Source organism: Gossypium hirsutum, chromosome D13 (genome assembly GCF_007990345.1).
Source record: "Gossypium hirsutum isolate 1008001.06 chromosome D13, Gossypium_hirsutum_v2.1, whole genome shotgun sequence".
In the NCBI taxonomy this organism is placed as follows: Eukaryota; Viridiplantae; Streptophyta; class Magnoliopsida; order Malvales; family Malvaceae; genus Gossypium; species Gossypium hirsutum.
In genome coordinates, this window is record NC_053449.1 from 60,580,773 (window position 1) to 60,602,847 (window position 22,075).

The 22,075-nt window shown below is 33.2% G+C and overlaps 5 protein-coding genes and 1 long non-coding RNA gene across 6 annotated transcripts; 2 read left to right on the forward strand and 4 right to left on the reverse strand.

The window, feature by feature from the left end:
- Window positions 1-793: 793 nt before the first annotated feature.
- On the reverse strand, window positions 794-2,091 carry LOC107932034 (pathogen-associated molecular patterns-induced protein A70). The gene is made up of 2 exons (XM_016863977.2): window positions 1,251-2,091; window positions 794-1,008 (listed from the first exon to the last, which is right to left on the reverse strand). Exons 1-2 carry the CDS (start codon window positions 2,008-2,010, stop codon window positions 992-994), a joined length of 777 nt encoding a protein of 258 aa, XP_016719466.1. The 5' UTR covers window positions 2,011-2,091; the 3' UTR covers window positions 794-991.
- A 4,090-nt stretch (window positions 2,092-6,181) lies between these two features.
- On the reverse strand, window positions 6,182-7,253 carry LOC107932036 (pathogen-associated molecular patterns-induced protein A70). The gene has a single exon (XM_016863979.1). It carries the CDS (start codon window positions 7,218-7,220, stop codon window positions 6,288-6,290), a length of 933 nt encoding a protein of 310 aa, XP_016719468.1. The 5' UTR covers window positions 7,221-7,253; the 3' UTR covers window positions 6,182-6,287.
- A 1,565-nt stretch (window positions 7,254-8,818) lies between these two features.
- On the reverse strand, window positions 8,819-9,373 carry LOC107932017 (probable inorganic phosphate transporter 1-4). Its single transcript, XM_016863962.1, has 2 exons — window positions 8,976-9,373; window positions 8,819-8,822 (listed from the first exon to the last, which is right to left on the reverse strand). The coding sequence occupies exons 1-2, from the start codon at window positions 9,371-9,373 to the stop codon at window positions 8,819-8,821; spliced, it is 402 nt and encodes a 133-aa protein (XP_016719451.1).
- A 1,983-nt stretch (window positions 9,374-11,356) lies between these two features.
- Window positions 11,357-13,988, forward strand: LOC107932009 (transmembrane protein 258). The gene is made up of 4 exons (XM_016863955.2): window positions 11,357-11,619; window positions 11,694-11,800; window positions 13,463-13,541; window positions 13,626-13,988. The coding sequence occupies exons 1-4, from the start codon at window positions 11,617-11,619 to the stop codon at window positions 13,671-13,673; spliced, it is 237 nt and encodes a 78-aa protein (XP_016719444.1). The 5' UTR covers window positions 11,357-11,616; the 3' UTR covers window positions 13,674-13,988.
- Window positions 13,989-14,626: 638 nt separating this feature from the next.
- On the forward strand, window positions 14,627-15,611 carry LOC107932047 (PRA1 family protein F3). Its single transcript, XM_016863986.2, has one exon. The coding sequence runs from the start codon at window positions 14,726-14,728 to the stop codon at window positions 15,368-15,370; it is 645 nt and encodes a 214-aa protein (XP_016719475.2). The 5' UTR covers window positions 14,627-14,725; the 3' UTR covers window positions 15,371-15,611.
- A 4,580-nt stretch (window positions 15,612-20,191) lies between these two features.
- Window positions 20,192-22,075, reverse strand: LOC121225203 (uncharacterized). The gene is made up of 3 exons (XR_005923120.1): window positions 21,576-22,075; window positions 21,359-21,464; window positions 20,192-20,705 (listed from the first exon to the last, which is right to left on the reverse strand). It is a non-coding gene; the product is annotated as an uncharacterized lncRNA (long non-coding RNA).

The window sequence follows — 22,075 nt, forward strand, 5'->3', positions numbered from 1 at the left end:
GCCTAATATTTTTACCCTAACCCTCCCAAATTTAAGGAGAGAGACCCTCTGACCTAAATGAGTTACCCACCACAAACAAGTATAATATTATGCTTAAACTCAAATTGAATCGGCCCATAAACACCTCTACATATTTCCATCTATAAATATTCTAAAGGGAAATATATACATCATGCTCCTGCATATTTGACAAATATATATATATCATTATATATTGGTACAGTTTAAATATTATTACTTGCTGACACAATTGGTTTATTATGTGTCTGTAATTATCAATGTCATTGTCTGAAACCATGTCTGTGATGTCAACTTTATAGCTTTCAAGCTTTGGTTTTTTCTTTGTTACCAAAAACAAATTGCGTATTAAAAATTTCTATGAAATTAATTACGTATTAAGATTTAAATTATTGAAACTGACATTTAGAAAATATATGACATGAATTATTGATCTACATCCACAACTGATCACCTTCCATACGAGACAAATGCCACAACAACTGTTCCATTGCCTATGCACATTAACAATTATTCCATCGCTATACATGCTTTTTTTATTATTATATATTTTTAACTGTTAATATAGAATAGGGTAAATTATTAAATTAGTCTTTTTTTATTTTTCTTAGATTATATTTTAGTTGCTTATGTTTGAAATGTTACGTTTTAGTCACTTATATTATCGTTTTGTTACGAAATGGTCACTCAACCGTTAAGATCTATTACCCCCCAAACGACAGTCTGATGTGACAGATAAAGTGATTTAAATGCCAACATGTATGTCTAGCTGGGATGAGAAAAGTTGAAATTTTTTTTTATGAAAGCAGAATACAAAATTTTGCCCAGTTGAGTATTTTTTATTACCATAAGAGAAAAGAATAGCAGAATGACATAGAAGAAGAAGAAGAAATGGACGCACCAACCTCTATAATTGCTTGCTATTGTGGTTGCCCAGGTATGTTGGGAACTTCATGGTCGAATGAAACCCATTTTAATTGCCACGTTGAACTGCCGTTTAGAAAGTAACAAATCTTAACGACAAAGTGATCATTTTGTAATAAAACGATAACGTAAGTAACTAAAACGTGACATTCAGACAAAAATAATTATTTTGATAATTTACCCTACAAAAGATATTATGATTAACCAAATTCAAATTCAAATGATATTTTAAAATCAAATAGATATAAATAATATTTTATCGATTTGATTTTATAATTATTTTTTAAATGTAGGTTTACGTTACTTGCCATTTGAGCACTTCCTGTGACGCAAAATAGAATCCAATCTCTGCAACTTAAGTTGCTGCTTAAATTTGTTAATGAAATCGTCAGCTTTAGCATCAACACTATGATCTTCGTCTTGAAACGGCGTCGTCTTCTCCACTTCTTCCTCTTCTTTTTCCACCTTGCGCCTTGATTTCTTCATCTTCTCTGATAATTCCCTTTGTGTTACCGTAGGCTCTGATTGGACTCTCTTTACTTCACCATGAACCGGACCTAAACCCGTTTCTGAACAGTTGGAATCAGTTCCAGTGAGTTCGGTTTCTTTTGGTTTAACCGAATCCGGTTTGTAAAACGATTTGACTCGCTCTAAGAGCGACGGTGCTCGGCTGAGTAGTGATTGTTGAACCGGTTCAATACAAGCCGTTTCTGGACTTTGAGGAGAATATGAATATCTGTAGAAGTTGAAGGACTTGACTCGTTCGAGAACCGACGGGGCCCGCTCCAGCCGATAGGCTGCTGAGTCGTCATCGATGTCTGGGTTCGAAAGAGGAAACCTGTACGTCGAGAAGTTGAAAGACTTGATGCGGCTGAGGAACGACGGAGGTCGGTGGAGTGACGGCGGTAGGGATGATGAAGAGTTGTAGTCGTCAGCCACGTAGGGCGTTTTGTGAGGACAGAGGCGGGAGATGAGGAAGATGGTGGCGATGGTTACGTTGATGAAGATGAAAAGAGCGGCCGGCGATAACCAGGTCGCCGTTAAATCTGACATACTGGAAAACATCATGGTAAGGGGAAAGTATATTGCTGAGAAGACGAAGAAAAGGAAGTGAAAATTTGGTGTCGGGCGCCTCGAAGTAGAAAAATAAATGTTGCTGCATGGGCATTTAAAATCTTTAAATTTTAATTTAATATAATTTCGACTTTTAATTATTAGGGTGAATTGCACTATTAGTCAATAAAATATAAGTAAGTTTTAGTTTGGTCACTTAACTAAAAAATGCTACAATTTGGTCATTGAACTATTCAAAGTTTTTATTTAAGTCATTAAGCTATTAAAATCGATACTAATGACTTTCTTTATTCGCACTACCTGCACTAAGGGTGAGTTTGGATGGGCGGTGCATTTAACTACGGTTAGTGTAAAAACAACAGTGGCGGTGAGATTAGATACTGTAGCGATACTGTAACGTGAAACAAAAAGTAAGCTAAACACACCGCACCGCACCCAATCGCCCATCCAAACCCACCCTAAGAGTTCTCTTTCCCTTTCTCTTCTATAGTTTAGTTTTTTTTCATGAAACAACTTTGGACGTCACGAATTTGTGAATCAAAATTCAAACAGTTTCTTTTCGATCTCTAACATTGACCGTCAGATCGACTTAAATCTAATGTATGTTTCTCTACTCGTTGATAGGTATTGATCCATCATACCGATCTCTGAAGTGTAGCTTGGAGCTCGCTGACAGAACTTTTTCTTAAAGAAGAACTTAATAGCCCAGTGATTTAAATAAAACTTTTGAATAGTTCAGTGATTTAAATAAAAACTTTCAAATAATTTAGTAATCAAATTGTAACTTTTTTTTATTAAGTGACCAAAACGAAAACTTAACCGTAGTTTAGTCACTAAGAGTGTAGTTTAATTACCCTTTAATTTAATATAATTTCTAATGAATTATTATTTTTGGTATTATGCTAGTGAGAACTTAAAGCAATGACACCGTGTTTTTTAAAAAATATTTAAAAATTCCAAGAAATAAATAAATGGAATATATCTCATCATAAAGCTATTATTGATATTATGTGTTAATTTAAATCATTAATACAATTAAAATTTTTTATTAAGACACATTATAATTTTTAGAGGAGAATTTTAAATAATACATTATTAGGAGTAACAATCACAAACTCTAAACATTGACAATAAATCGGAAAGTAAAAAAAATAAAGCACAAAGTTAAATTAATATTTTAAAACGACAAGAAATAATTATTTTAACCAGAAATTTGTGGAGACACAAATTCCACGACAGAATGTTCATAACAAGCAAGTCAGCTTCCATTGATGATGAGTACCCTATCAAAGTTTCTTGGCCAAAAAACTCGTTCTTTCGATGATTTGATAGACCAACATATAAGGGTGGTCCTGAACACAAGTAAATGTACACTCCTGAAATCGAAAATATCTCCTGCAAATTGACGACAACTATATGTGGATCAAAACTTTCTTCAACATTTGCTATGATGTTGAAGTCGCCAGCAAGTACCCAAGACTTGTCAGCGCAAATTAAATAAACTAAATGCTTCCATAATCTTCTTCTTGCAATGCCCTCATTCCTTCCATATATAACAGTAAAAAACCTATGCTTGAACACATAATTCACAAGTAATACTTTGATCTGTACTGATAACAAAGCTCAAAGACATGCTACACTGCCACAAAATTAATATTCTAACATTATTATCTTCATTATGATTAAGCAAAAAATGCCAACCCCGAAACCATTCATCAACAATCTGCTGCAAATTACTCTTTATTCTAGTTTCCATCAAACAGATAACGTTTACTTGAAGTTTGGTGACCCTATTTACAATACTTCTCTGTGGTCGTTCATCCCCCTCACATTCCAAACAATCTTGGTTATTCCAATTGAAGGTATCCCTATGATTCAACTTTTTCAAAAAAGGAAGAGACTCAAGAAGGAGCTTAGGAAGTTTAATAACAGCGTATATGGAGATTATGGACCTATTTCTTGTTGTACTGTGGTTCATAAATGTAATACAAGAATCCTGGTGGCTAGATTGAATAAGTTACTTACCTAAATCCATTGCAAGAAATCAGTCGACATTCATGAAAGGAAGACTTATATATCTTTGATAATATCCTCCTTGCACAAGAACTTGTTCGAGGCTATGGAAGGAAGTCAATCTCTCCTCGATGTGCTCTTAAAGTAGACTTGCAGAAGGCAATTTGACTCAGTAAGTTGGGGCTTTCCCTTTGTTGTGGGGTATCCTTCAACATTTATTGAATGGATAAGGGTATGCAGTACAACTCCTAGATTTTCTGTATCCATCAATGTAGGCTTGGTGGGGTTTTTTTAAAGGTGCTAAAGGGGTGAGGCAAGGGGATCCATTGTCCCCTTACCTCTTTCTCATTGTTATGAATGCTCTTTCTAAACTTCTTGATGCTGTAGTTGAGAATGGGCTCTTCCATTATCACCCAAAAACTAAGAAGATCCATTTAACCCACTTATGCTTTGCTGATGACTTGTTGACTTTTGCAAAAGGAAGAACTTGTTCTGTTTTGTGGATTAAGCTCGTGTTGAAACAGTTTTAACTCTTTTTCTGGCCTAAAGCTAAACTCTTTCAAAAGTGAGCTTTATTCTGCAGGAATGACTGAAAATGAGTTGCATAAGGTCAAAGCACTTACAGGGTTTGTAATTGGCAAGCTCCCTGTACGGTACTTAGGGGTGCCTCTTATCACTCGCCAACTAACTGAAAGGGATTGTGCACCATTATAGGATAAAGAAAAGGCGCGCACACACTCTTGGGCAGCAAGGTTCTTATCTTCTGCCGGTAGAGCTCAATTTATACAAGCTGTGTTATTCAATATTCAAAATTATTGGGCGAGATAATTTTTGCTTCCTAAAGCTATTCTAAAGAAAATTAACCAAATGTGTTTAAGGTTTCTTTGGAAAGGAACTGAGGAAAATGCTACAGGGCTTGGTTTCAAAGATCTTAGAAGTTGGAATCAAGCTAGCATAATTGGTCATGTTTGGCTATTCTTATGGAATCGGGTTCTTTGTGGATAACATGAATAGAAGCTTATTTACAGGGAAGCATTTGATGCAATTGCCTTTCTCTCAAAGCTATAGTTGAAGTCGTTGGAAGAAGCTGTTAACGTTAAGGGAAGTAGCTTTGCAGGTGATTACCAACTGATATTCCTGTTCTGCAAGGATGTCTTGTTGCATCATACTAAAGATAGGACCTCAAATTGGGGGATAACTATTGATGACAGATGTATTTTTTGTATGATGCAACAAGAGTCCAGGGATCATCTTTATTTTGAATGTTCTTTCACCAAACCTATTTGGCAGATGGTGCTGCAGCTATGTCATGAGCTAAGATAGGCATGCGCAAAGTTAAAAGGCAAATCCCTCATATCTGTTATGTTGCGCTTAGCATGGACAACCTATATCTATTTCATATGGGGGGAGAGAAATTGAAGACTTTTTGGCAGGAAACAACAAGCTGAACAAGGTTTAACGGATAGGGTTAAACATATAATTCGTATGAGACTAAGGGGGGTTAAAATCAATATGAATGATGAAACAATCAATCTGCTGTATCTGGTTTTGTTTTTCATATAAACTTCTTCATAATTTTATTATTTTAAATTATTTATTGACAATGTAAATAGTATATACCAATATAATGTACATGTAGGCAGGGGTGAAGGCAAAAATATATTTTTAAAAGGTTAGAAATTAAATTTTAATAATACAATTTCACCATTTAAATAGTATCTTTATAATTTTTAAAAGATTAAATCAAATTTTTATCTGGCTCCTGCTAACCCCTGCATATAGTGCTACTCGGTCAGAGTGTAATTGCTATCTAGGGTTTGACACTTCACCGCTTCGCCTAGCAGCGCGACACTTTTATTGCTCTCCCACGACACCGTTTCCACGGTTTAAATTGCTCCTATTTCGCTCGTCGCCATTACGAAAATAGCTTTTGCTTTCTTTTCCTCCAGTTATTAACATGTTTAATGTTTCAAATCTCCAAGTTCAGTAACAATTCAAAAGGGTGACCTATTCGAGAATCTCTAGATCTACACTTATTTTTAACTCCCCGAAGAATTTGTCACTTACTACGCTCTTTCCCGTCTCCCATAACTTTAAGAATAATTAATATCATTCTTAAAAACCCAATTTAATAATTTTAAAAAAACCCCAATTTGTAAACGTTGAGGATATGGCTAAGTTTTAATTATTTGGATAAAAATATAACATAAATAATACCAAAAAAAAACTATTTCAAACGAAATAGTTTGACCCAAACCTTAAATTGACTCTAGGGGCTTAGAGTACCTATAAGGCAAGAGAGAATTCAACCTCTGCAACTTAAGTTGCTGCTTAAACTTTTCAATGAAATCTTCAGCTTTTGCATCGACAACATGATCGTCGTCTTCAAACGGCGTCGTTTCCTCGATCCCTGTAGATGCTGATCGTTTCATCTCCACTTCTTTTTCTACCTTGCGCCTTGATTTCTTCATCTTCTCTGGTAATTCCCTTTGTCTTACCATAGGCTCTGATTGGATTCTCTTTATCTCACCATGAACCGAACTTAAACCCGTTTCGGAACCGTTCGAATCAGTTACAGTGGGTTCGGTTTCGTTTGGTTTAACGGTGTCCGGTTTATAAAACGACTTGACTCGCTCTAAGAGCGACGGTGCTCGGCTGATTAGTGATTGTTGAGCCGGTTCAATACAATCCGTTTCTGGACTTTGAGGAGAATATTTGTAGAAATTGGACTTGACTCGTTCGAGAATCGACGGGGCTCGCTCCACCTGGTGGGCTGCTGACCCGTCATCGGTTTGGAGGAAATGATGGTTGACGTCTTGGCTCGAAATAGGAAAACTGTACGTCGAGAAGTTGAAAGACGTGACGCGGCCGAAGAACGACAGAGATCGGTCGAGTGACGGCGAGGACGATGATGATGAGTTGCCGTCGTCCGCGACGTACGGTGTTCTGTGAGGAGTTATACGGGAGATAAAGAAGATCGTACCGACCATGATGTCGAGGAAGAGGAAAAGAGTTGTCGGCGATAACCAGGTCTCCCGTAAATCTGACATATCGGAAAACATCTTGGGAGAGGGAAAGTATTGCCGTGAAGACGAAGAACAGGAAGTGAACAAATTGGTGTTGATTTTTGCGTAGGCACCTCGAAGCACAAGAATATAACAAGTCTCTGCATGAGGGTTTTTATAGGACATGTGGTAGTAAATACTTTTTATTTGACATCTGTTTGACATGCATGCATCATCTTATTTCTCGAGAGGGTCAAATAATTTTTTTCACTTCTCCGTTCGTAATGGTTCTTTTTAATAATATTTATCTTGACATCGTAATTAAGTTCGACAATCGTTTTCAAAGTTTGAATTATTATTTGTATTCCATTATAATTTATATTCCCAATTTTTCATTATCTCTCTTAATAATATCATCTATAACGTTCAAATCTGCATCCCGTCTTAAAAATGCAATACACCATAATAATATACCAACACACTTGTTGGTACTCTTTCTTCTTATCATTTATCTATCTATTTCTTTCCCTTTTCAATATCTTTTTCTCGGTAACTAAATTGTTATCTTATACAATGTTTTAAAAATTAGATTGGTGATTAAATCAGTCAAATTATTAGTTTTTAGTTCAATTGGTTTAACGAACAGTCCAAAAATAATTAAATTAAAATTAAAATTTTTATAATAATTATTAAAAATTATAAGTCGATCCAAACTTCAATTTTTGTTTTGATTTTCAGTTGATTTTGGTTTCAAACGATTCCTTAAGAGTAGGTTCAATCTCTTTGTTCAAAACGATATACCAATTGATTCCCAATTCGATCGACTAGTCTAGTTCCAACAACATTGATACCATTAGCTTTCCTTCTATCTTTTCAACACATGGATAGTTGTTATCAATAGGCTTCATATGGAAGACATATTATTCTTGAGGGTTAGGATATTGAGGATCATTGTACCCTCTTTGCAAGGGGAGTTGGAAACAAGGGATCATGACTTGTTATCTGAATGTGTTCTTGCAAAGGAGTTCTCGAGATATCTTAGAACTATACAACATTCAGATAATTTTTTCTGGTAATAAGAGATTCATTTAGGGGTGAAAGTTATTTTTTTTAGAATTTTTTTTAAAGAATTAAAAAAAGTAATTTTATCATTATATTAATATAAAATGTAAAATTTTACAATTTTTAAGAGATTAAACTATAAATTCTTTTTTTTTGTTTTAGAGAAGGCATAAATTAATTTTAAAATTTAGGAGGGTTGAAATACAATTTTATCATTAAATTAACTTAAAACATTGTAAATACCCAAGAGACAAAGAATAGTTTTTCATTTGGGGAGGAGAGGGAGGGCTGCCTCGCCCCCTTTAGCTTCACCCCTGGATTCAATGGCCATGTACAAATTTGAAAGAAAAAGCTCTTACTATCATTTTAAAATGGGTAAACTACAAAAATAATCACTTTTGTTTGCCTCAGGTTACATTTTAGTCACTTATGTTTGAAATAATGTTACGTTTTAGTCACTTATGTTATTATTTTGTTACGAAGTGATCACTCTTCCGTTAAGTTCCGTTATCTCCCTAACGGTAATCCTACGTGGCAGTCCAACTAGATTTTAAGTGCCAACTTCGATTTCCTAATGGGATGAGAATAGATTTTTAATTAAATAAATTTAATTAATTAAAAATTTTAAACTCAAAATCTTAGTTAAAAAACCGTTCATCTCCCCCTTTTTTTAGTTTTCTTTTTCAGGTGACTAAGAAAGCTATTATCATCAGAATTTTTGTTCACCTACAAAAACAAAAGAGGATTCAATGGAGGGTCCAGGTATGTCTTCTTCACCGACAAATTTATGTTCTAAGACTTAAAATCAAGTGGTTGTCGACAAATTTATGTAATAAGATGAACTGCAATGACTGCAACATGTGAAAACCAAGCCAAAACCTGATGAAGCAAAGGATTGCCATTACACCATCTAGAGACTTTCCGAAGGAAAGTTCAGAGGCAATGAAACAGATCACCATGAGCATCAAGGTGAGTCTATAAACTCGTTTTCGGCCTAATTTCTCACCGAGCCAACCAAAGAAAAGCTGTCCAGCTAAAGTTCCACAAAAGGCCACACCATTAACAGGAGCTGCAATACGATGAGGCAAAGTTCCAGGCTTTTCAGAAAGTGCATCGAAGTAGTAAATACAACCGAGCAATTTTGTGATAAGGGAGATGCTAAAAAGGTCATAAGCGTCAGTGAAGAAACCCATTCCAGCAATCACAATTGCAGTGAAATGGTACCATTGTGTCTTTGCTGTATCCAACGCATTAAGAACTCCAAGCTGGTTTGCCATTTCTGTCTTTTTTTACCTGAAACCAGATCAAGTAGGAAATTAAAAAAAAATAGGAATTCTGGGTTTTTTCTGAATAAACAATCCCATGTCAAATAAAAATGTAAAAAGCCCCAAGTTGAACAAAAGCTGGTTCAGCCATTGAAACAAACTGTTTTGGATTTTCATTCTAGGATTTTAATTCTGGAACATCATTTTTTCACATGCTGTAGTCATTGCAGTTCATCTTATTACATAAATTTGTCGACAACCACTTGATATTAAGTCTTAGAACATAAATTTGTCGGTGAAGAAGACATACCTGGGCCCTCCATTGAATCCTCTTTTGTTTATGTAGGTGAATAAAAAATTCTGATGATAATAGCTTTCTTAGTCAACTGAAAAAGAAAACTAAAAAAAGGGGGAAGATGAACAGTTTTTTAATTAAGATTTAAGGTTTAAAATTTTTAATTAATTAACTTTATTTAATTAAAAATCTATTCTCATCCCATTAGGAAATCCAAGTTGGCACTTAAAATCTAGTTGGACTGCCACGTAGGATTACCGTTAGGGAGATAACGGAACTTAACGGAAGAGTGATCACTTCGTAACAAAATAATAACATAAGTGACTAAAATGTAACATTTCAAACATAAGTGACTAAAATGTAACCTGAGGCAAACAAAAGTGACTATTTTTGTAATTTACCCTTTTAAAATTTGTTTGGTTTATGCAAAAGTGAAGTGAATTTGGATAATGAATATTTATATATATTTGAATTTATTATAAATAGTAATTATAATAGCAAAATTCAAATATTATTTTAAATTCACAAAAAAAACAAATAAAAAATGTTTGTCACTATCCCTTATAATATTTGACATAAAAAAGAAATAAAATAAATATGATTTGAAAGGTACAATTATACCATATAAATATACAAATATTTTAAAATTTATTTAATATAAGTGATAAATATATTAAAATTTAGGATAAATTATTAAAATAGTCATTTTTGTTTACTTCAGGTTACATTTAGTCACTTATGTTTGAAATGTTACGTTTTAGTCACTTACGTTATCGCATTGTAATATTTTAGTCACTGAGCCGTTAATTGTCATTAACAGTGTAACTGTAAGCTGACGTGACAAGTTAAATCATCATTTCAAAGAAAAAATTTAGGTTAATTTATACCATCGATCCTCTTTTTTTTTTCATTTTGAGTAATTTAAATTTTTTCCTTTTATGTTCTTTTAACATTTCTTTTTTTTCTTTATTTTCCATTCTCTTTTGCTCCTCCCTCTGTTTTCCTCCCTTCTCTATTTCTTTTAACGTAGTTTTTCTATGTTTTTCATTTGTTAAAACTAGTCCAAATACTTTTATATTTTTGAACAATTTAATTTTTTTAAGTGAGGCAAGCTTGTGAACTAGTTTTAACAAATGGAAAGCATAGAAAAACTATGTTAAAAGAAATTAAGAAGGGAGGAAAATAGAGGGAGAAGCAGAAGAAACTGGAAAAAAAATTAAAAGAATAAAAATTAAATTGCTCAAAATGAAAGAATATAGGGATCAATTGTAGAATTTAACCTAAAATTTTCGTTTGAAATGATGATTTAATATGCCATGTCAGCTTACTGTTAACGTCAATTAACGGCTCAGTGACTAAAATGTTACAATTCGATAACGTAAGTGACTAAAACGTATTATTTCAAACATAAGTGACTAAAATGTATTCTGAGACAAACAAAAGTGATTATTTTGATAGTTTACCCTAAAATTTATATGTTTTGTTGAGTAATGTACTCAGGTTTTAGCACCATTGGCGTTCATCATTTCGATCATAGCATCAGAATCAGATGAACAATCTCAAAAGATTTAATACCTTTTTTTATCCTTATATTATAATTAAATTCTCACTTTAATATTTATACTATTTTATTTTATCAATTTAGCCCCAATACTTTCAATCTTTTATCCTATCATGTCTGCTATCCAACCCAAAAGCTCAGGGACCAAGTGATAGTTTAACTATAGTTTAGGAGCCGAAAGAGGTATTAAGCCGTCCAAAAAGCCCAGGCCGGAGGACACAAATATTTTCCTGCGCCACGATGTAGCGAATCCCACGCTCCATTATAGCAAGACTCAGATTTTTCGAGTTCAAAGTCTAGTATAAAGCTCAAAATCTCTCACTAACTGCTAATCGTGCCTTATTTCCCACTCTCTTCGATCAAAGTTTCATAATCCGAAGGCGAAGAGGCAAAAGATTTATGGTAAACCTATATCTCAATTGATATCGAAGCATTTCTAGAGTTTTCTATGAATTTGATTAATGATATTGTTGCAGGCTCCTCCTGCAAAGCCAATAACGAGTCCAGTCTCTGATGCATGGTACCCAACCCTAGCCCTCTTAATGCTCTCCATTGGTCTTGTCGTCACCGCTTCCTTCTTCATGTAACAATCTTGATCTTATCTCTTCCACATTTTTATTTGCTCTTCTTCTTATTAGATTCGACTTCGGAGGCAATTTTCGATTTTCCCTATAGACGTAAATATTTTGATTTACTAGAGCTGTTCTTTTTAATAAATATAGAGTTGATGATTGGTTATACAATTAGGATAATTAGCATAGTAATTTCTGATTTAGAATGTACCTTCAATAGATTTTGATGAGACTTTTTGAAAGAAATTCTTTTATTAGCCAATTTGGTCAGTACTGAATACAAGTGTGAATATGAAGTTGATGGCTTTTGTTGGGTACCATACTACATTACTTCTGGTTCCCTTTGGTTTAAAAAAATTATTTTCTGGATGATAGACCTGTCAATTGTGCGGATCAAGTCACAAGTGAGTTTTGAATCAGATTAATTTGGATCGGTTTAACTTGGGTTTTAAAATGTCATTTCGGTTCGGGTTGTCTGGTTGTTTTGTGTTTGTGGCTCAGTTTTCGTGTTAGATCATTACAAGTTCAGATTAATTCGGGTTTTGGTCAATTGAGTTTGAGTTGTTTCAAGTTCAGATCATTTCAAATTCAGGTCATTCCAAGTTCGGGTATGGGTTGGACGGGTCTAGGTTTACTTTTATGGTCAAATTGGGTTGAGTTCTGGTTGATCGGATTGGATTTCTGGAATCGGGGCAAAATTGACATGTATCTAGTTTTTCTAGTTTGGTTCCAGTGTTTCCAAGTTTTAGAAATTTAATCTCTTACTTCCATGGCCAAAGGCATGAAGCAGATTCTAAAAAGAGATTCAACATTTTGTTGTTATGAGCTTGGCTAGTTCGTTGTTATGAAGCTTTCTTCATTGTTCATGTTTCGTTGAATTTGCTATTTTAGCTTCTTTATTTTCCTGGTTTTGGAAGATGGTGCATTTTGCATTCAAGTAAACTCATATGAGTTCAATCTTACTGTTAGAAGAACTTAAGAGTTTTCTTTTGATTGAAACTGTATTTATGATTCCTTTAAATCTCTTTGCGCTTGGTTTTGCTTTAGAAAATATTGAATTTCTTCATTTGCACTGATCTCATCTCATCGTTAGAACTTTGAGGTTTCTTTCCATTGAACTGTACTTGTTGAGGGATGGATGGCTACTTCTGTCGGGAGAGGTCTATGAAGTATCTTCCGCCAATAGCCTGGAGATCCCTCAACAAGTCAAGTAATCAATTCTCATATGTCTGTGCTCTATTTGAACCTTGAGATTTTGTCCTCCGACTCTACAAAAAGCCTGAGTGCTTGAATTAGCAACAGGTTTAGAAAGTGAGAGTGTCTCATAGTGACTGAAAGACAAAGCAATGGCAAACTAAAGAGTTTGCACATGGCTAAGCTTGAACTCCTGACCTGTAGCTTATAGGTCATTAATGGGGGAGCATGGTACAACTTGGGCTAGCTTTGTTGTTGAGAGGTTACGGACCCTCTACAGTACTGATTCTACCTATGAATGTCCTTGAACTTCTCTGTAATTTTGCTTACACTGCTGATCGCATAAGCAGCTGCTGATTGCTTCACCATTTTACATTGTCCGAAACAAGATCCCATTTGATACAATACTTCTTAGACCTGATATTACATTTGGAAAATTTTATTTTAAAAAAAAATGTTTCTTTCCAACAAATATGCAGCTACGAAGCAACTTCTTCGAAGAGAAATCGATGTCTTGCCAAGGAGCTCATCACTGGCGGAGTGGCATCAGTCTTCCTGGTACAACTTTTTTCTTTATTGGCCGGATTTCTCATTCATAATTCATGTAGTTTACTGATACTTGATTCTCCGACATCATCGCAGGGCTTCGGGTCATTGTTTTTGCTACTTTCAGCTGGTGTTTATGTCTGATTTCCGAAATCGTTCAACCGGCTCACAGAGTTTTGCTAAGAAAAAGATTGGTGTCTGGTTTTCTTGCATTTTTGTTGTTTATCAGATCAGGAAAGCTTCTTTGATAAACTTTTTGATGTCACTTGAGTGGTTTTATTGGTACATGCTTGAATTTGTATATTCATTTCATAAGCATATTTCATTCATGTTACATGCACGGATTAGGATCTAAATTGTTACCAGAATCTTAATTATTCGAATTTATTTTCTTTGTCGAAATAAAAGTGAATAATGAATTTATAGTAAAAATAAAGAGTATAATAGGTCTAGAATGTATTCGGATATTTGATATTATCCACAAAAGTAGAAGTAGATGGTAATTAAAATATCTGAATTTAAATATTATTGATTAAAATATTTGGTGGCTAAAATTTAAATTTTATTTTTTATAGTTTTTTTTTTCAATTTAAAAATTTTAGTTGAATTATTAATAATATTAATTAGGTTACTTCCAAGGTTTTTGGCCCTCCAAAATAGAAAATATTCTATTTAGATTTCTTAAAATTTTTAAAATTTAAAACTATTAAATTAATAGAGATAAAATTGTACTTTGATCCCTCTAAAAATATAAAAATTACAATTTAATTTCGATTCTTTAAAAAAAATTTTAGCTTCGCCCTGATTACCTCGTATAATTAGCATAAGATAAATATACTAAATTAATAAATTTTTTACGGAAAAATACTAACAAAAGCTAAAAATTTAATTTAAAAAGTAAAAATAATTTAAATTTCAACTTTCAAATATAAGAGGATAGAGAGTAATAATTTTTTTACCTTGAACACAAATTTAACACTTTATTTTACTTTTGCAAATAATTAATTTAGCAATTTAACAGATTCAACTATCCAATAATTCAAATTAGATTAATTTAATTCAGATAATAAATCTACCCAAAAATGAAGCAACGATAACCCACCCAGAAACTATATTTAGTTACACTATAACATAAATCACCCTGAATTTAGCAAATCATGTAGTTCGCGTTCATCTCTCTCCCATTTCTATAGCGTATGCTTGAATCTCCTCCCTTTTTCACACCCACTTACATTATTATGACCACATACGGAACAATTCCGGCCGAGTTGCCGCCATCATCGAACTTCATTTCCCGAGCTAAAGAGCAGATCCGATCTGGCCTTGGGACTCGAAGACAATGGAAGGAGATGGCGAATTTCAAATCCATAAACCTCCCTTCAAATATAAACGAATCCACACAAAGAATCAGAACCAACGCGGCGTATTTTCGTGTGAATTACATGATCATCGTGTTGTTCGTCCTCTTCATTACCTTGCTTTGGCACCCCGTATCGCTCATAGTCTTCATCATCATGATGGCTGCGTGGTTGTTCCTTTATTTCCTACGTGACGACCCGGTATCGATCAAAGGGTTCGTCATCGACGACCGGGTTCTGATGACGGGGCTGTTGGTCGCCACCATTGCATTGCTTATGTTAACCGACGTGACGGATAATATCATCGTTGGCCTTTCGGTTGGATTGGCTGTCATTTTGGCACATGGGATGACGAGAAGTACTGATGATTTGTTCATTCGAGATGAAGAAGTGATACAATCGCCCGCCCCGGTGTCGGTGTGCATCGCCAAAGAATCGGTGCCGTTAAAGAACACGGCGTCCTCTTCTTATTCTTTGTCCTAACAGTCTCTCATGAATGCTTCCGTTGATGTTGTTCGATTTCGAACCATATATGCATGAATTAGGGTTAAAGTTTGTATATTATATATTTTGCTACATTAAATTATAAAATTTAGTCTTCATCATTAATCACTTTATAGGGACACCATAGCATTTTGTCACAATAATGCTCAATTATGGGTGGAATGGCACTGCATATTTCAGAAATTCATTTGATGCCAATGAAGATGCTGTTTTATGCGAAGTCATTTTGTTGATGGAGAAACTAGCAGAGGTGAAGTCATGGAAATTTTTGTCGGTTTTTACGATAGTAAAAATGTAATTGAATTTTTCATAGTCTATATCTTTATAATTTTTAGAGAATTAAATTAATTTTTTTTCATTTTAAGGGGGCCAAAGTGCAATTTTACCATTTATAATTTAAAATTTTATAAGTTATAAAATGCCTAAATGGAAAATTTTCCATTCTCCGTCTCTAAAAATAGTATCAAGAGGGTTTTGCCTCTCGTTTAAGAGTTTTGTAACACCCCTAACCCACATCCATCGCGTGAATAGGGTTTCGGAGCATTACCGAAACTTATCGATCAAACAGACATAAATTTATACATTGATATCACATAATATTCAGGTCAAAAACCAATTAAATTTATACATAATGTCCTTTTTTTGAGCCCTCGAGGCCCAAAATACATGTTAGAAACAAATCGGGACTAATTCGGAGACTCAGATAATTTTTCATAAAATATTAAAAATTTTCAAAGCTGCAGAGTTCACACACCTGTGTGGTCAGGCCATATGTCTCACATAGTCTAGTCACACGCCCGTGTGTCTGGCCGTGTGGACTCAAAATGTACCTTTAACAACAAGTTTACCATTCCCTGCAAGCTTGAACAATAAGCAACTCAAAAATCATTCGTTTAACCAATTTCAAAATACAATCAAACACATCCAAAATATGTCAAAACAATCTTCCTAGGTGCCTAACCAATGTATCCTCATAGGTACCACAATTATATCATCAAAACATACCAATAAAACATCATTCAAATCTAAGTTGTATACATGTCAAATTCAATCATTTTACTTATTTCATGTTCATTTAAACATTAACTTAAACTTGCCATAATATGACCTCAAACATAAACACATATTTATATGTATATAACCATCCAATATTAACTTATAATCTTATTTACAATCAATCCACAAAATGATTAATATTTAGACACCCTAGGTACATGCCAACACAAAAAGAAAAATATCACCACATTTGAGTTCGGGATCATTGTTGGATGTTGAATCGGCGATCAAAATTAAGTATCTAACCTGCGCACAAAAAACAAAACCGTACGTTGAATAAAAACTCAGTGGTATTTCTATAATCCGAATATTTAAAATAAAAATAATATAATATGTATAATAAAATGTTAAGCACAATTAAACATTTAAAACCATACAATACTAAAGTTTGCATCACTTGCTATAGAAATAGCTTTTCACAATTTTAATCACATTTCATTTATGCAATTGTTTTATCCATACCATATTCAATTCACTATTCCACTATTTCAGTATCAATTATAAGACTTTATTATTCATTTACCCCTATTAACATGACTCGGACTTGTACGGATACATGGATCCAACCAAAACACACCAGTTTGGCACCCGGTGCCTCATCGGATAATTCGAAGTAATAAATTGACACCCAATGTCTCATCGGTTAAACCGAAGTAAATTGGCACCCAGTGCATCATCGAATTAATCCGAAGTAATAAATTGACACCTAGTGTCTCATCGACTCGAAGTCGAAGAAATCCCTGAACTCTTCCAATCCTATAGCATGCCATCTATATCCGACTCAGCCCAATACAGTTAATAGGATTTCAATTCACTTTCCAAATACAACCAATATTCATTTCAATTCAAATAATCAATATATTCAATATATATACCAATTCAATCAATATAAATTCAATAAATTCATCACATACTAAATCAATCCATTTCAATTGTAAAACACAATAATTGTCACCTTAATTACTTACCATATACATTAAATTAAATTATAACAATTAACAACTAAATTCCGAGTTATTCCTCATCAACTTTATATTTTCCCTTTTTAGTCGAGGGTTATGGTATGACGTTAGCTACGAAATTAAAACAATTAAAATTCATCAATAAAACACAATTCAATCTCATATTTAATATTTCAATTTTTATTCCATATTTGTCTAAATTTTAATTTAGTCCCTAAATCGAGACTATTTTTTTAAAATTTAGTTCTATATTTTCATTCAAATTCTATTTTAAACTAAATTTAACTCCCTAATTTCACTTAAATCCCTAAATTTCAATTTTTTTACAATTTAGCCCCTATTACACAAAATTTACAATTTATTCTACAATTCAATCCTTTTTCATTTCTAACTTAAAAATCTATCAATTTAATCCTTAATACTAAAATTATTTAACATAAACAACACTTAAAAACTCAATAATTTCTAAAATTTTGACATGGGTTGGGTAGTATTTAACACTAAGATTCCTAAAAACATAAAATTACAAGAAAATGGACTAAATTGACTAACCAATTGAGCTTTGGACCCTTTTATGAAATTTAGTCCTTTTACCTAATTACTCTTAGTTCATGCAAATTCACCTAACCAAAACATAATTAACCACACAACTAACTTCGTAAATATTTCTAATAAATATTTACGAGTCTAATTTACGAAAACGGAGTCTCAAAAATATATTTTCTGACACCCGTGACTATCGGGTTGTTACAAGTTTGATCTAGTTCGACTCCAAATTTAATTGCAATTTCATATAATTACAAGACAGTAAGATCTAAAAACAAAAATAAAAAACAAAATATATAGTTAGAGATTATTTGTCTTATTCGGTAACGTAGAACTTTGAAGCAACCTAATCGAAAACGTGTATATATATATATATATTTAGGATAAAAACTTAAATAAGCTAAGAAAGTAAAACAAATATTGTAGAGAAATGACTAAAACTAAACACAAGTCAGCGAGCTTTTCTAATACACTCTCTCTTAAAATCCTTCCTCGCTAGTATTAGGATAAGTATCAGAGATAAGAGTGTTCATTAAACAAGAAGGAATAATATCATAAATATGATAGCTTGCTTGAAATAAGGTTGCCTGAGATGTTCAGAAGTTGTGATTTTAAAGCATTGAACACTTCCAAACAATGATTTTCGAGGAGAATGGTTTCCATACCTTCAATCTTAAGCCATGAAAGTGTTCCTCGAATACGGAGAGTGCCTCAGCTAGACATGGATTTAACAAGGCAAAGTGATTACCATAGAAAGCTTTCAAGAAAGTGTTATGCTCATCATAGAGCGCCGCAACACCACTAGTAGTTCGATGACCCTCATCAGTTGCTGCATCCATATTGCACTTAATATATGCAGGTGGTGGGCGACAAGCAATCCTTGAAGCTAGATCCGTCCATAGGTCGGCCCGTCCGGAAAGTGAGAGGGTTTGGATAAAAATATAAGCTCAAAAAATTAGTTCGGAAAAAAAAAGGCCCGTTTAAAAAAGTGATTACCTTGGTAAAGTGTTTGGCTCAAGCCCGGCCCGAATTTGCAAAAAACAATATGTTATTTTAGTACTATTTTTTCACTGTTTTGCAACAATTTCACTATTATGTTGCTACTAGTTTGTTGTTATTGTTTAGATATTGTATAACTCTTATTTTATTGTTAATTTTGTCACTATTTTAGTGGCATTTTATTGTTAAGTTGCACCTATTGACTCCATTTGTTTCACTGAATATGAGTTTCGGAAAATAATTTACTTTTCCGGAAAATCTTATTATTTTCTAGTATTTGGATGAATATATGCAAAATATTTTTTGTTGTTTGGCGATTTGAGATTTTCAATAAAACATATATGCATTTGAGATTTTCTTTTTCTTTTTCTTTTTGTATTGCTTAATTGTGTTTGTTTTATATTTATAAATTTATATTTTACATTATTCTTTGTAAAACAAAAACGACATAAATATCTATGAATATGGTAGTGATTTTCAAGAATATACATACATAGTGGAGTGAGGGTAGATCATGGAGCAAAGCATGTTTACTGTGGAACAATGTCAGGAGTGAAGCCAAAAAAAAAAGTTTGGGAGGAGAGCAAAATTAAATTGTCACTACACCAAAATAGGCTTTTAGCGGCGCTTTTTTAGGCCTTTAGCGGCGCTAAAAAACGCCGCTAAAAGTATTTGCGACGCTTTGAGAAGCGCCACAAAAAACGTCGCTAATGATAGCGTCGCTAATTTTAGCGGCATTTTTAGAAATAAACGCCGCTAAAGAACAAGACCTTTAGCGGCGCTTTTCCACAAACGCCACTAAAGACCAAGACCTTTAGCGGCGCTTATCAACAATCGCCGCTAAAGACTATGACCTTTAGCAGCGCTTTTATCACAAACGCCGCTATAGATCAAACCTTTAGTGACGCTTCTTGCAAAAACGCCGCTAAAAACATAACTTAAAAAAAATTATTTTAATCAAATTATATTTATTTTTATGATAAATATTATATTATGTTTTATTTTCTAAATTTAAACTTTAAATATACCTTTAAGGATAAATAAAAAATATTATTTAAATTAAATTTTCTATGAAAATTTTAACTTTAAAACTAAATATAAAAATTAATGAATTTAGTTTTAAAATTTAAAATAATAAATTAATAACACAATTAAAATCCAAAAGTTAGAACTCAAGTTGTCGTAAATATTAAAGTAAAAATAAAAATTTAGAACCAAAACTAAAATAAATAATACATATGAGAAACTTGTATGGCTTCTTCCATCTATATTCTGCATTTTGGAACAACTTCCTAATTACATTTCAAAATGGCAATGAGTAGGCATGAGTCAGTACAACTTTAAATAACCTTAAATTTATGTATTACGAAATCTACACAAGTGAGGTAAATTACACTAGTTTAAAAAAGTAGACCAAAATGCATAATATGAGGATGAACTTGCTTGGAAGTTTTCTCATCTACATGTTTTCATGTTTTCTCTGGGAAAATTAGCAGAAAAGCTGGTTAATTTTTCCAAGGGTAAGTGTTGGAAATGCCTTGATAATGGATAAAAACTAGGCACCTTTAAATTCCTTAAATGATATGTGGATAGAAAGTGGTGAACATGATTGATTCAGGTCATCGCTTGATAAAATTCAAAAATTCAGTACTTACCATCTCTTGGCTAGGCACCTTTAAATTTTCTACTCTCTCTGGCAGTAAATTTATGATTAAAGACATTTCCTTTGGTTGTCCCTCTTGACGGGTGATCTACATTAGAAATATAAAGGTGTAAAGATTACAAACCCTCAAATCATAAATTACTTTATGTTGACTAGTTTTCAACAATATCTGTGAATTCAATAAACCAAAGATAAAACACAGTTTACTGCATTTTTTAATTTTAATCAACACTAACCATTTTTGCATAGATTTAACTTCACCAAGCCATGTGTGGGCTATGCCAAAACTTTTTACAACCACACTTAAACAAACCGGAAAAGAGAGGAACACTAAAACTTTGAATGGTCTTGCACCAGCTATCATTAAAAGCCTTTACCTTGAATATGTTAAACTAACTGAAGAAAGAGTCCTGGAAATAGAAAAACTTTTCCTTCCCTAGTTTTATGACTTATATCCTACCACTCATAAATAAAAACAAGAGCACCCAAAACGCTAAGCTCCATTCCAATAAATAAAAACAAAAAACAAAATAATAAGTAAAACAGTTCGTAGCAGGATAAGCATGCATAGGTTTCAAAAGGCATTATATCAAACAAGAAATATGATCTAGTCATCCATCATCTCTACTTTTTTTTCCTGAAGAAAAGAATCAAAAGTCAAATTCTCAAAGCAAGAATTTCAGCCCACGGCATCACAACCACAAATTTAAGAAACATAATAAAGAGGAGATAATAGTGTACCAGATGGAGAACGGAAGCTAGTAAGAATCAGACCCCTAATTTCTAACCGTGCTATCTGTACTTCCTCAATAACATCAAGCAGATTTCGTAAAAGTGAACTGGTCCTCTGCATAATCAGATCAAACCAGAATAAATGTAGAGCAAAGTTAAACAAACGGCTACAAGAAACTATAGAATCACTCAACTTAAAATACGTACTATAGCTTCGTTCTAGTACCTTCCGATTCTCACAAACAGATCTTCAGCGTATTGCTTCCATTTCATGCTGAATCGTTTTTGGTGCATCCAATTTCCTCTTCTTTTTTTCTTTTGAATATAATCTCTTCTTGTTAAAATTTTTTTGGGGATTTTTGTTATAATGTCGCAGGAAGGGAGGAAGAGAAAGCGAGAGAGACGGCCTGTTTGCAAAGTTAGGGTTTCAGTGGGAAAATTAGAGGTTTCAGGGGGAATTTGGAGATAAAATGGCGGGATAGGTTTTAAAGTAAAATAATTTTTTTGTGGCGTTTACTATAAAAACGCCACTAGAAAATTAAATTTCTATAGTGAAACGGAACGTTTTGGAAAAATTCAATGCATATTTGTGGCGTTTTTAGCATAAATGCCACTAAAAATTAAACCCATGTAATAAAACGGTAGCGTTTTGAAAAATTTTAACACATATTTGCGGCGTTTTTGGTCAAAACGCCGCTATTGATTACCTTTTGCGGCGTTTTCTAA

Excerpts from the sequence above, each read along its gene's own strand:
- LOC107932036 (XM_016863979.1), bottom strand. The coding sequence starts at position 7,220 with ATGTCCTATAAAAACCCTCATGCAGAGACTTGTTATATTCTTGTGCTT.
- LOC107932047 (XM_016863986.2), top strand. The coding sequence starts at position 14,726 with ATGCTTGAATCTCCTCCCTTTTTCACACCCACTTACATTATTATGACC.
- LOC107932009 (XM_016863955.2), top strand. Across the intron at positions 11,801-13,462 it reads GTCACCGCTTCCTTCTTCAT|CTACGAAGCAACTTCTTCGA; the intron begins GTAACAATCTTG and ends ACAAATATGCAG. Across the intron at positions 13,542-13,625 it reads GAGTGGCATCAGTCTTCCTG|GGCTTCGGGTCATTGTTTTT; the intron begins GTACAACTTTTT and ends ACATCATCGCAG.
- LOC107932034 (XM_016863977.2), bottom strand. The coding sequence starts at position 2,010 with ATGATGTTTTCCAGTATGTCAGATTTAACGGCGACCTGGTTATCGCCG.
- LOC107932017 (XM_016863962.1), bottom strand. The coding sequence starts at position 9,373 with ATGGCAAACCAGCTTGGAGTTCTTAATGCGTTGGATACAGCAAAGACA.